The sequence below is a fragment of the Cynocephalus volans genome, chromosome 13 (assembly GCF_027409185.1).
Source record: "Cynocephalus volans isolate mCynVol1 chromosome 13, mCynVol1.pri, whole genome shotgun sequence".
Taxonomy (NCBI): Eukaryota; Metazoa; Chordata; class Mammalia; order Dermoptera; family Cynocephalidae; genus Cynocephalus; species Cynocephalus volans.
Window position 1 is genome coordinate 90,940,206 of NC_084472.1, and position 13,576 is coordinate 90,953,781.

Here is a 13,576-nt window from a genome sequence, read left to right on the forward strand (position 1 = left end):
CCTAAACAACGTCTATTGTTTTGTTTTCATTCATTGCCAAATGGACAGTCTATTAGGAAATAAAATATAGTCTCTCAGGCAAAAAAAATTATAAATGTAATGATAGATTAAATAAAATTTAAAAATAACTAAAGAAAAGCTGTGAAGAGAATGAGTATAATTAAGTTCCTCTTTATAATGGGAAGAAAATGCTTAAAATCAATAAACAAAGAAATACAAGGGCAAAAATATTATTTAAGTTTATGGAAGTGACTGTGAAAACTAAAATAATAGAAACTGTCAAGAGTGGTTACCCTGGAACATTGCAACAAGGCGGGAGGGAGTTTGTATGTTTCATTCTTTACCTTTCTGTGCTGTTAGAATTACTTCCATTTGATATATGAGGGGGTCTTCAAAAAGTTCATGAAAAGATTTGTATTATCATTTAATTCCACTTTCCAAGGACTTTTTGAAGAAACCTGACATTGTGCAATCTATTTTTGCATAGAAGAGTATGAGTAAAAAGATAATACATAGCCACATTTTGGTTACATATTTTACAGGGAATATACCAATGCATAGGAAAGTATGTATTATTACTATTATTCATTACTTTTTAATGTTTCTCTTATAATGCAGAATCATGAGACAGAGTCTGCCTTATCATATCTACTTCTTTTGGGGACTGTTGCCCTTTTGGATTTTGTGCACATCCTCTACCAACAAATGCACTGTTAGAGATGAAATGGCTGATTGCAGTCACCTGAAGTTGACTCAAGTGCCTGATGACCTCCCCACAAACATAACAGTGTTGAATCTTAGCCATAATCAACTCAGGAGGTTACCTCCTGCCAATTTTACAAGATATAGCCAACTCACTATACTGGATGGAGGATTTAACTCTATCTCAAAACTGGAGCCAGAATTGTGCCAAAACCTCCCCTTGTTGAAAGTTTTGAACCTCCAACACAATGAGCTATCTCAACTTTCTGATAAAACCTTCGTCTTCTGCGTGAATTTGACTGAACTCCATCTGAAGTCCAACTCAATCCAAAAAATTAAAAATAATCCCTTTAAAAACCAGAAGGTAAGATGAAAGTATTTATTTCCCTACAAGAAATGAAAAATATGTTACCTTATGTTAAGTTTTCCAGTCACTTATTCATCCTTAGACTTCATATCTAGTATCAAGGTAAGAGTAAAAAATCTGATCTACCCCAACTGGGGTTGGGGAGACCCACACAGAAATATGACCATCATGATAAAAAATGCTTTCAAAAAAGAAAATATAATCTTAAATCAGTTTCAACCTTAATTTTAAAGAGGCCTGCCTCTCTCACTTTCTCTTATTAGAAATAGAACTTATATACATGAAGCAGAAGTCATGATTAGAGAAGAATCAGGATATCGCCCGAGGAACATGGAAATAAACTCTCAATGTTACTGATTTAGTATGTAAAGTTAATGGGAAAAAATATTGAGTCCAAATTCGGACTTAAATAAAGTTAACAAATTGATACAATGATAAAGTAAATTGTTCAACTAAAAATTACCAACTCTTGGTGTAAGAAATCTACTCAAAGTATCACTTTTCCAACGGCTACCCTCCTTTTGCTTTCAGCACTTTTGCATTTTAAATCTGTGAAAAATGCATATTATTGTCTCTAAACCCAAGGCAATTATGAAATGTATTTCTTAAATCAAGGTCATCTTCAAGTTTCTTTGTTTTCTTCATTATGGCTTTATAAAAAATTGAGCATTGCTGATCCTCAGATGCCAAGAATAACGTACAAATTTAAACAGACTGAGAAACATTTATTAAGTGATTTGCTTCCTACCTATTTTAAATCCTTTCATGTACCTTCTTAGATTCTGATGTGGAAGAAATCTCTTTGGAAAAAAGGCCTCCAAGTCTATGGTTAGAGAAATCATTGGCAAAATGTTATTTTTCTTTTTAAAACATAAATAAAAGTCTTGTTCTCTTTAATAGAGATTGCAGTAGATTTTACCTGAACAGATACCAGTGTCTTCTTTCCTTTTAACTGAGTTTTAATTAAGTTTACCTGTTCAAAAGTAACATAGGGTGATAAAACAATCCCACAGTACTGACAAAACAAAATTAATATTCTGTGCTAGTCACGATCCAAAATTTACATAACTATGGATCTTTCTCAATGTAAAAATCTTTTCAGGATTTTGTGGAAATTCTATTCATGTTTTTTAAGGAAACATTTTTTCTTACTTTTTCTGTTATTTACTTTCAAAGCTAATGCATGACACTATATATTTGAGAAGCCACATGGATATTCCTTGAATCATAAATGAATGCTTATTATAAGTAAATAAATAAATTAAGAATGATCCTTACTTATATCATAAATAAGCTTAAATCCTTTTATTCTGATAAGAGAAATAAAGTGATTCTTGAAGTAAGAAACTAAATCTTTGCAACAGTGGTGCTTTTATTCATAACAAAGATTATTTAGTACTCCTACTATAAGCTTTCTACAGAATAATGGAAGGGTGACATTTTGCTGTTGAGATATTTCTAAGATTCGCTTACATTTAGAGAAACTGTTTTTGATGTCAAGACTGTAACATATATATATTATTTTTTTCCTCTCAGAATTTAACCAAATTAGATTTGTCTCATAATGGTTTATCATCTACAAAATTAGGAACTCAGCTCCAACTGGGAAATCTCCAAGAGCTTCTATTATCAAATAATAAAATTAATGCACTGAGAGGTGAAGAACTTGATTTCCTTGCCAATTCCTCTTTAAAAAAATTAGAGTTGTCATCAAATCAAATTAAAGAGGTAAGAAGTAAGGTAAATTTATTTTGTGTTCTACCTTTAAGCATGGGTGGTCCCTAACTGTGTCACACAGAGAGGAATCTAAAGGTCCCTAGAGAAAGGAGGGATTATCTTTGCCATATGTATTAATCCATTTTGTGTTGCTAAAACAGAACTACCTGAGACTGGGTAATTTATGAAGAACAGGGGTTTATTTGACTTACGATTCTGGGACAGCTGCATCTGGCATGGGCCTCAGGCTGCTTCTACTGATGGTAGAAAGTGGCAGGCAGCCAGTGGGTACAAGCAGATCACATGGTGAGAGAGGAAGCAAGAGAGAGAGAGAGGGGGGTGGGGGGGGAAATGCCAGGGTCCTTTAAACAACCAGCCATCACGGGAACTAATAGAGTGAGAACTCATACGTTAATCTCCTCACCTAGGGAGAGCATTAATCCACTCATGAGGGATCTGCCCCCATGACTCAATCAGTTTCCAGCACTGCCACATTGGGGATCAAATATCCACATGAGTTTTGATGGGGACAACACATCCAAACTCTATCACCATGTCTTCCAGAACTCCTTCATGACTTGGGGCAACAGGTGTGGTCCTCACAAGAGAGTTTTGGTAACAATTAAGAGATGGGACTCTGCTGTCAAACAGCACTGGGTTAAATTCCTGGGCCATTACAGAACAGCCCATTGACCTTGGAGAACTGACTTCACCTCTTTGAGTTTTGGTTTCCTCACTTGCAAAGTAAAAATAGTACTCTCTGTCTCATGAAATCTCTGAAAGATTAAAATAGTATAATGGTTGAGAGCCGGGTTAGCTGGCTTCTTACCTGGGCTTTATTTTTTATAATTGTGTAATCAGGCAAGTTATTCGAGTTCTCTCTGCTCCAGTCCCCCAGTTTTCAAATTGGTGTAATTAGTAACACATTATAGGACTATGTGGTAAAGAATTTAGTACAGTGTCTGGCACAGTATAAGTGCTCAATAAATGACAGCTAGCACTATGTTATCATAAAAACCTTCCTAGTAATGTGAACTATGAACTGTTTCTTCTTGGATCCATGACCTTCAATTTAACTGTTTTCATGTACAGGTATGTCTGTACTTTCTACACATTTTATTCATTTACAGGCTATAAGAATATTGGAAATCCTTAACTAAAGCAGCTTTTTAAAAGCTGTATTGTTTTTCAGACATAAAAAATAAACAGTGTATAAAATTATCCTGAGATAATAATGAAATATTTTGTGCAAGCTACTCATTTTAATTTTTAAACAGTATTTTTTTCCTGACTAAAATATTTATTGTATTAATTTTATAAAATACATAAATAATGAGAGGGAATAAAAATGAAAGGTAATAAAAATCAAAAGTTCACTATCAGAAACAACCACTGTTAGCATTTGGCTACATTAAGCTCTAGCTTTTCTCCAAGTAATTATAAGAAAAAACAGAAGCAGCTGAAATTCAGAGTACTTAACTGTGTGCCAAGCACTTTTTCAAATTCTTGTTTTATATTTTATGTATATAGTTTTTAAACCAGCTTGTTCTCATCATTTCACACAAGAGTAAGTTGAGTTGAAGAAGGGCGAAGTGACATATCTAAGGTCCCATGGGTGATCAGCTGGTGACACAGCTGGGTTTCCAGCAGTGTTAGTGCCCAGTCCATGCTCTTAACAGCTGTGCTATACTGCCTGTTGAAGATAATAGTGTCTCCTGCTTTTTAAAATTAATATCACAATGTGAACATCTCCCATGTAATTAAGAATCCTTCAAAAACTTAATTTTAGTAGCTGCAAAATAGCACTATCATGTAGATTTATCATAATTAGTTTAATAATTTCCTGCTTTGCATTTTAACTCATTTCATTTATAATAATACACACTTTCTCCCACACTTCTCTCTTTTTTTTTCCACTAGCCCTAACACCTCACAAGTGACACATTAGAAACTAGAGCCCCTTTGCTCCCCTGGTGGCTTTAATTGCTGGGGACTGGCTGCTAACTATCGTCTCAGGATTCCTTCTGTCCCCTCTTCTGATCTCTTGTTCCAGCACTGAGTCCCAGTACAGCCAAGACTTCCATAAGGAAGTAGAGTAGGACTCAACACAGTAAAATAAAGTTAGGGAGAAAACCTGGGTGAAAGACAGAAGGGATAGCTGGAGTTCAGAGCTCCAGAAGGGAAAATGTGAGTCACTGTCTCATAACAAAATCCGCCCATTCATTCATTCCTTTTACAGTGCTCACTGGTCACCAGGACAGAACCAGGATCTGCCCCACTGGTGAAGTCACAAATAGTTTATCAGTTACAATCGTACTCAGTGTGAGGAAGTGGAACTACCAGGAGACTTGACCTACACTGGAAGGTCAAAAAAGGCCCCCTGAAGAGGTGGCATTGAATTTGAGAAGAGAATGCTGAGCAGATGTCAGCCCGTGGCCAGAGGAAGTCAAGGGCTGTGGCAGCGGGTGGGTGACATGGCACAGAGTAAGGAAGGAGCTGTGCGTCAGAGGAATAGAGAGAAATGCCTGCCCAGGGAATGTGGTGAAAGGGAAAGGGAGATTGCATAAAGAATTGTGTCTAAGCTTTTCAAAGGTCATGCAAAGTCTAGTGTATTTTAATAAACTCTTTTTCCCATACTTTCAGTTCTCTCCAGGGTGTTTTAATGTGGTTGGAAAATTATTTGGTCTCTTTCTGAACGATGTCCGACTGGGCCCCAGTCTTACAGAGAAGCTTTGTTTGGAATTATCAAACACGAGCATTCAGAATCTGTCTCTGAGCAACACCCAGCTGTACAGAACCAGCAATACGACTTTCATTGGACTAAAGCAGACAAATCTCACCATGCTCGATCTTTCCTATAACAGCTTAAATGTGATTGGTGATGGCTCCTTTGCTTGGCTTCCACATCTAGAATATCTTATTTTGGAATATAATAATATAGAGCATTTGTCTTCTCACTCCTTTTGTGGGCTTTCCAATGTGAGACAGCTGAATTTAAAACGATCTTTTAGCAAACAAAGTATTTCCCTTGCTTCACTCCCCAAGATTGATGATTTTTCCTTTCAGTGGCTAAAATCTTTGGAGTACCTTAATATGGAGGATAATGATATTCCAGACATAAAAAGCAATATGTTCACAGGACTGATAAATCTGAAATACTTAAGTCTCTCCAACTCCTTCACAAGTTTGCGAACTTTAACAAATGAAACATTTTTGTCACTTGCTGGTTCTCCTTTACACACACTCAACCTAACCAAAAATAAAATCTCAAAAATAGAGAGTGGTGCTTTCTCTTGGTTGGGCCACCTAAAGACACTTGACCTTGGCCTTAATGAAATTGGGCAAGAACTCACAGGCCAGGAATGGAGAGGTCTAGAAAATATTTTTGAAATCTATCTTTCCTACAATAAATATGTACAACTTACTAGCAGCTCCTTTGCCTTGGTCCCAAGCCTTCAACGATTGATGCTCCGAAGGGTGGCCCTTACAAATGTGGATAGCACTCCTTCACCATTCCACCCTCTTCATAACTTGACCATTCTGGATCTAAGCAACAACAATATAGCTAATATAAATGATGAAATGTTGGAGGGCCTCGAGAAACTAGAAATTCTGGATTTGCAGCATAACAACCTAGCACGGCTCTGGAAACATGCAAACCCTGGTGGTCCTGTTTATTTTCTAAAGGGTCTTTCTCACCTCCACATCCTTAACTTAGAGTCTAATGGCTTCGATGAGATCCCAGCTGAGGTCTTCAAGGACTTATCTGAACTAAAGAGCATCGATTTAGGATTGAATAATTTAAACATACTTCCACCATCTGTCTTTGACAATCAGGTCTCTCTAAAGTCATTGAGTCTTCAGAAGAATCTCATAACGTCAGTTGAGAAGAATGTTTTTGGACCAGCTTTCAAGAACCTGAGTAATTTAGATATGCGCTTTAATCCATTCGATTGTACGTGTGAAAGTATTGCCTGGTTTGTTAGCTGGATTAATGAGACCCATACCAACATCTCTGAGCTATCAAGTCATTACCTCTGCAATACTCCCCCTCAATATCATGGGTTCCCAGTGATGCTTTTTGATATATCAGCCTGCAAAGACAGTGCCCCGTTTGAACTTCTTTTCATAATCAATACTAGTATCGTATTGATTTTTATCTTTATTGTACTGCTCATACACTTTGAGGGCTGGAGGATATCTTTTTATTGGAATGTTTCAGTACACCGGGTCCTTGGTTTCAAAGAAATAGACAGACAGCCAGAGAAGTATGAATATACAGCATATATTATTCATGCCCAAAAAGATAGGGATTGGGTCTGGGAACACTTCTCCCCGATGGAAGAGAAAGATCAATCTCTCAGATTTTGTCTGGAAGAAAGGGACTTTGAGGCAGGCATCCTTGAACTTGAAGCAATTGTTAATAGCATCAAAAAGAGTAGAAAAATCATTTTTATTATAACACAGCATCTGTTAAAAGATCCATTATGCAAAAGGTAGGTGAACATTGTAAAATTTTAAGTATGTACTTATTTTTCAATTGAATTTTCAAATTATCATTATTACTCAACTCGATTTTAAAAATAAAATTAAGAAAAAATATAACATGATTGTTAGAGATAGATTAAAGTAAATTCTACAGAGAATTTTAGATTGTAGAACTTTTGGCTGTTAAAAACTGAGTATTGGTTATATAGCTTAATTCAATATATATATATATGTATATATATATATATATATATATATATTTTTTTTTTTTTACTTAGATTCAAGGTACACCATGCAGTTCAGCAAGCTATTAAACGAAATCTGGATTCCATTATATTGATTTTTCTTGAGGAGATTCAAGATTATAAACTGAACCATGCACTCCGTTTGAGAAGAGGAATGTTTAAATCTCACTGCATCTTGAACTGGCCAGTTCAGAAAGAACGGATAAACGCCTTTCACCATAAACTGCAGGTAGCACTCGGATCCAGAAATACAGTACATTAGATTTATTTAAAGATTAAATTAGAAAAGGAGTAACTTTCCCAATTTAAAAAGTTCCATGGTACATTTGTTTTACTTGAAAGTAATGAAATCTGTTTATTTATTTTTATAGGTAATGGTATTATATCACAATAATATATCTTCTACAGAAATACGTCTCCCCATTTCAGTCCTCTTATTGGCAATTGACTTAATTTGACCCAAAATAAACATGTAAGCATATAAGAACATCCTTTACTAATAAGTACGCAATTGGTCACATTTATAGTAGAATGAATAATAATTGTTTTAATGGATATAATGCTACTTTAATTGTAAAAGAGTAAACTATATAGCACATTTAAAAAAAATATATAGTGCTTTTTCAATTGAAAAGCTCTGTATTTTAGATGTGCCTGTCCCAGTGATGATTTTGTTAAATGTTAAATGCCTTTTTAATATGCATACCCAAGGGCTGAAAACATTTGCAATTCATTTTGATTACTTAATGAAATAAATATTTTAATAAATGCTTACTTGCATTTTCCTGATATTTGGGTTTCTGCTACAGGAGGGTGGAAACACTTCTCTTAGTTAAAAGTTTTGTAGAAAGGCTTGCTTCCTGAAAGTTAATTAGTAGATTGGCTTTGTGGAAACAAGGAGTTATCCTTCTCTGGTCACAGACTCAGGAGATGGCATTGGCCACATTACTTAGTCCCACTGGGATTCTTTGACTCCTGATCTTGAAAATTATGATGATAAACAAAATCTTAAATATTCCTGTGTAATTAGTGAGGATTGTACCATAAAATAATATACGATATGTAAGTTAATCCAGAAAGACTATTAAGTTCTATGTTCATTTTAAAACAAAAATGTTTTATAGATTTAATAGCTTTTTGAAATATTTATAGTTCTGGTATTCAAATATAAGAGAGACTTGAAATTATAATGCTGAGTTAATATCTGTTCTTGAAATGCTCATTTGTCTGTTGAATTTAGGGAGCATTTTTCAGATGTCATATTTTGAAACTTTGATTTAAAGAGTTTGATATTCTCAGGGCTAAGTTCACATAACCTTGGAATAATTAATAACCACTGAATTGCTAGTTCTGCAGGAGGCTACAGTCTGCCAGCAATGTGACTATATGGAGAGAACTAATCTTCACTTTCTTGTTATTTGCATGCTTATCCCTGAGACATTTGTTTTATAGCGTTTTAGTTAATATTTGTTTTTTAACTATGAAATAATCCTGTTTTATTTTGGCAACATAAAATAAAAATCACAACTACTTCTTTTCTTGGTACGCTTTGTATGTTATCAATATTCTCAACTCTTCATAAAAATATTTCTAAATGAGTTATTATAAATTAGTCAATATATCATCAATTTGTGAAAAGCAGGGGAGGGAATAATTTTGCTTTTATTCTCTTGTTTATTTGCTTATGAGAGAGTTGATCAAACGGCCACAATTTAAATTGAGTTTAAATGTGATTTTTTTAAAAGTTGCTTAATATTTAAGAGGTTAAGATACACAAGGAATGACCTGTTTATATGAATACAAGTAAAACTAATAAAAGGTGTGAAAGCTGACTTGTATTTGACCTCCACAGGAAGCAACATCCTGAACCTCTGCAGGATGTCCTTTATAATTGTTCTCAGGAGGAGTCCTTGCCCTTCGGGGATTGCAGAAAAGGATGTTTGTCTGACCTCCTGTCTAATTTCCACAAGTGACCTGACTTGTTTGAATACTCTCTGGGTGCCCTCATATAATCTGTTCACTCCAACTCCTTCCTGTTTTCATTTTGCAAAACAGAATTCAACTAAATCAACAATAAGTTTAAAATAAATCTCAGTATTTAGTTTTTACCTAAAAATGATATCTTTTAGATTGTGATAAGAAGTAGATGCAATCAATGTGTTAGTGAGGAGCAAGGTTTTCTACGTTACTTATTTAACAATGCTTAATTATTCAAATATATACCTTAGATTGTTTGTAAAGGGGACTCAATAGTAAGTGTATTTCATAAGAAAATGTAAAGATGCCTCAAATCAAAAACTTCAAAAGTACTTTTTATAATCTATAGTGACAGAAAATAGATTCGTAGTTGTTTGGGTGTAGGGACAGAAATGGGGAATGACTGTATAGAGGCACAAGAGATCTTTTCGGGGTGATGAAAATGTTTAGAAATTGAATGGTGGTATTGATTGCACAACATAGACGTTTACTGAAAATCATTGAACAGTATACTTAAAACAGTCAAGTTTTATGGTATGTAAATTACATATTCAGTGAAGGTGTTAAAAATAGTATTCATTGAGCAGCTACACCTGCCTAGCCCTGTGCAAACTACCATGTTATATAACAGGATGTGGGATACCATTGTAGGAAATGGGGCAATAGGAGTTAGGGTGGGAAGGGATTATCAGAGATGGACCTGGACAGGGAAGGCACCATGGAAGAGATTCAAACCCTTCGAAGGTGGGTGGGATCTGGTGAGTAAGGAGGAAGATGGCAGAATGGATAGTAAGATCAAAGGTAGGGAGGGAGACAGGAACTTGGTGTTTGGAGACGGTAGGGACACTGAAGAGGACAGAACCATGGTGCAGAGAGCATGACAGAGGAACTGAGATTTAATGAGGTAGGTATTTTGAAGTCGTGACTCTATAGGTTTCAACTGGCAAAATGAGACACAATAATAAAATTCCTTTCTATGATCTATGACTTAGATTTAGATACATGACAACTAGTTGTACAGAGGCGTGTAGCTCACAACTTCACAGTCCAAAGAGCCAGACTTACCTTCATATAACAGAAGGAGCTTTGAAGCACATGTGTTCTCCCTATAAACATATACATCTGCCTTGCTTCCCCTAATGCATTTTTGATACAAAGATTAGATAGGACTCAGCCACTGTTGACATTATCTGTTGAACAAAAATTAATTACAGATTCAGGGCTGATGTTACCATAGTTGCTAAAAAGGATTGGACTCCATTATGGAAAGTAACTTCTTCTCCAGTTACACTTACTGGATTAGGCGGGTTCAAAATCCCTTATCAAAGTAAAATCCTCTGTTGTGTACTGGCACCGAGGGACAAACTGCCTCCATTATGCCTTATGTTCCAGATCTCCCTCGAACTCTATGGGGCCGAGACCTCCCTGCTCAATGGGATGTTTATATTGGGACATCTCCTTCAAAATGTATCATGATGGCCATGGCCCCGCTCCCACCAGTCAAATTACAATGGACCACTGGTCCTCCGGTTTGGGTGGAAAAGTGGCCTCTTAAAGGGGAGAAATTAAATCAAACTACTTTACTTGTTAAGCAACAGTTACAAATGGGACATTTTGAGCCATCACATAGTCCCTGGAATGCTCCCACTAAATCTTTTGCTACTGTTAGACAGGGACCCACAGAGCCTTATATAGATTTTATTAATCGTCTTCAAGATGCTATAACTAGACAAATTGACAATGCTCATGACAATCCAGAACTGCTATCACAATTATTTACATTTAATCAAACAAGTTAATAATGCTAATTTACAAATAGCTCCAGGTAAAATTCAAAAAAAGGAGCCCTGGAAATGCCTTGGTTTTTTAATCATTCAGAGAAGTATATGGCCACAGAATACATCTTTCCATATTCAGGAGCCTGTTACTGTAAATCATCTATAAAAATTACTTGGCCATATTAACTGGCTCTGCCCTTCTATGGGTTTCCTACTTATCAATTACAACATTTGTTTAATACTCTAAAGGGAGACCCTGATCTGTCCTCCCCTCATTATTTAGCTGAAGAAGCAAAATTAGAATTAAAACAGATTGAATTCTTTTTACATTCTGGACAATTAACATGTATTGTTAAATCTCAAGTCATTAATTTCATTATTTTAACCACCCCACATAGTTCCACAGTTTTGCTTTGCCAATTTCTTCCTCAGATGGGAGTCATTGAATGGATTTTCTTACCCCATCAACAAAAAAAGAAATTATATACTAAATTAGAACAGCATATTCATTTACTCACTAGGGGAACACACCTTTGTCAAGTACTTACTGGGTATGATCCTGATATTATTAATCCTGGGCTTCCTGGCCCTTTATCAATTAGAAATGATATGGCTGATCACCTTGTTATGTATAATAATGTTTTATAGAAAGCTATTGATTCTCATCAGTTTTTTTCATCAGGGTGCACAAGCTTTGGCTAACATGCATCAGATCTCTTACAGGCAAGCTCAAGATTTTGTTCGTGCTTGTCCTGATTGTCAGAGGTTTTCTAAATCTAATTTCCCTGGAGGATTTAATCCTTGAGAAATAAAAGGTAATGAAATTTGGCAAATGAAAGTCACTCACTGTTCCACTTTCGGATGTCTAAAATATTTACATGTTACTGTTGATACTTACTCTGGTCTTATTCATGCCACTTCCCAAACAGGAGAAACTGCTAAACATGTTAAAAAACATTGCCTTCCTGCCTTTGCTGCCATGGGGATTTCAAATCAAATTAAGACAGATAATGGACCAGCATACACCTCCAAAGTCTTTCAAGTATTCTGTGACAAGTGGAACATTAAACATGTCACAGGAATCACATTTAACCCTGCTGGCCAGGCAATTGTTGAAAGAGCTAATGGCCTTCTTAAATCTCAAATAAGTAAGCAAAGGGGGGGGGGCGTAATATAGATATAGGAATGGTCCCTCATGAACAGGTCTTTAAAGCTCTGTTTATGCTAAATTTTTAAAATTGTAACTCTCAAAAATTAATGGCCACAGAGTGACACCTTATACCTCCTAAAAAGAGGCCTAGACCCTTGGTTTTATACTGCTGCCTGCTGACGGGACCACAATGGTTGGGACCTGTCGAATTGTTAACATGGGGGAGAGGGTATGCTTCTGTTCTCTCACCCACAGGCCCGCCATGGATTCATGCTAAGGCTCTTAAACCTTATGTGGAACCCCAAACCAGATGAGGAATTGAATCTGATCCCCAAATCTCAACGCCTCACCATCACACCTCAATCCATCTCACCGGGGATGGTACACATCAGACCACCAGGATGAAAATAATGACAACAAGCTTCAAATTGACCCGGGGTAAATTAAAAACTTCAGCAGTCAAATAGCTTTCAATAGCTCAGCCCTTAAGCTCAGTAACTCATTTGAGAAACAAAAACTATACTAAAATCTACCTGTTTAACCAGATGGTCTCAAATTTTCTGGCATCCAGTTGGTTATCTTAAACAGACTTCTAAATTCTCTTCTAGGCTCATCTATGCATTTCTTCACAAAATCCTCTGGTAAAGTTCTATGCATTAAAAAAAAAAAAAAAGAAAACTTTCTCTGCATCTTCTTGAAAAGGCTTTCATACTTTGCTTTACATTATAAATTTGTTATCTTGCTTTCTTTAAGGCAGGGTGAGGCCTCACTAATAAGTCTTTTAAAAAAACACCATCTAAACCTGACCTTTTTACTAGTGAGCTTTTTTTACATCTGGAACAAAACCTATAAGATCCTTGTTTGTTCTTGTTGTTTATGTCTGCATATATGCATGTGTAAGCTATATGTTATGTTGTTTTAGTCCATTTTGTGTTGCTATAACAGAAACACCTGAGACTGAGTAATTTATAAGGAAAGAGGTTTATTTGGCTTACGATTCTGGGACAGCTGCATCTGGCACGGGCCTCAGGCTTCTTCTACTCATGGCAGAAAAGTGGCAGCAGCTGGTAGGTACATGCAGATCACATGGTGAGAGGAAGCAAGAGAGAGAAAACAAGAGAGAGAGAAGGTGCCAGGGTCTTTTTAAGCAACG

General features: G+C 35.8%; 1 protein-coding gene across 1 annotated transcript; it reads left to right on the plus strand.

The window, feature by feature from the left end:
- Positions 1-622: 622 nt before the first annotated feature.
- TLR3 (toll like receptor 3) lies at positions 623-7,780 on the plus strand. The gene is made up of 4 exons (XM_063077234.1): positions 623-1,066; positions 2,606-2,797; positions 5,429-7,281; positions 7,552-7,780. The coding sequence occupies exons 1-4, from the start codon at positions 623-625 to the stop codon at positions 7,778-7,780; spliced, it is 2,718 nt and encodes a 905-aa protein (XP_062933304.1).
- The last annotated feature ends 5,796 nt before the right edge of the window (positions 7,781-13,576 follow it).

Excerpts from the sequence above, each read along its gene's own strand:
- TLR3 (XM_063077234.1), top strand. The coding sequence starts at position 623 with ATGAGACAGAGTCTGCCTTATCATATCTACTTCTTTTGGGGACTGTTG. Across the intron at positions 1,067-2,605 it reads ATCCCTTTAAAAACCAGAAG|AATTTAACCAAATTAGATTT; the intron begins GTAAGATGAAAG and ends TTTTCCTCTCAG. Across the intron at positions 2,798-5,428 it reads CATCAAATCAAATTAAAGAG|TTCTCTCCAGGGTGTTTTAA; the intron begins GTAAGAAGTAAG and ends CCATACTTTCAG.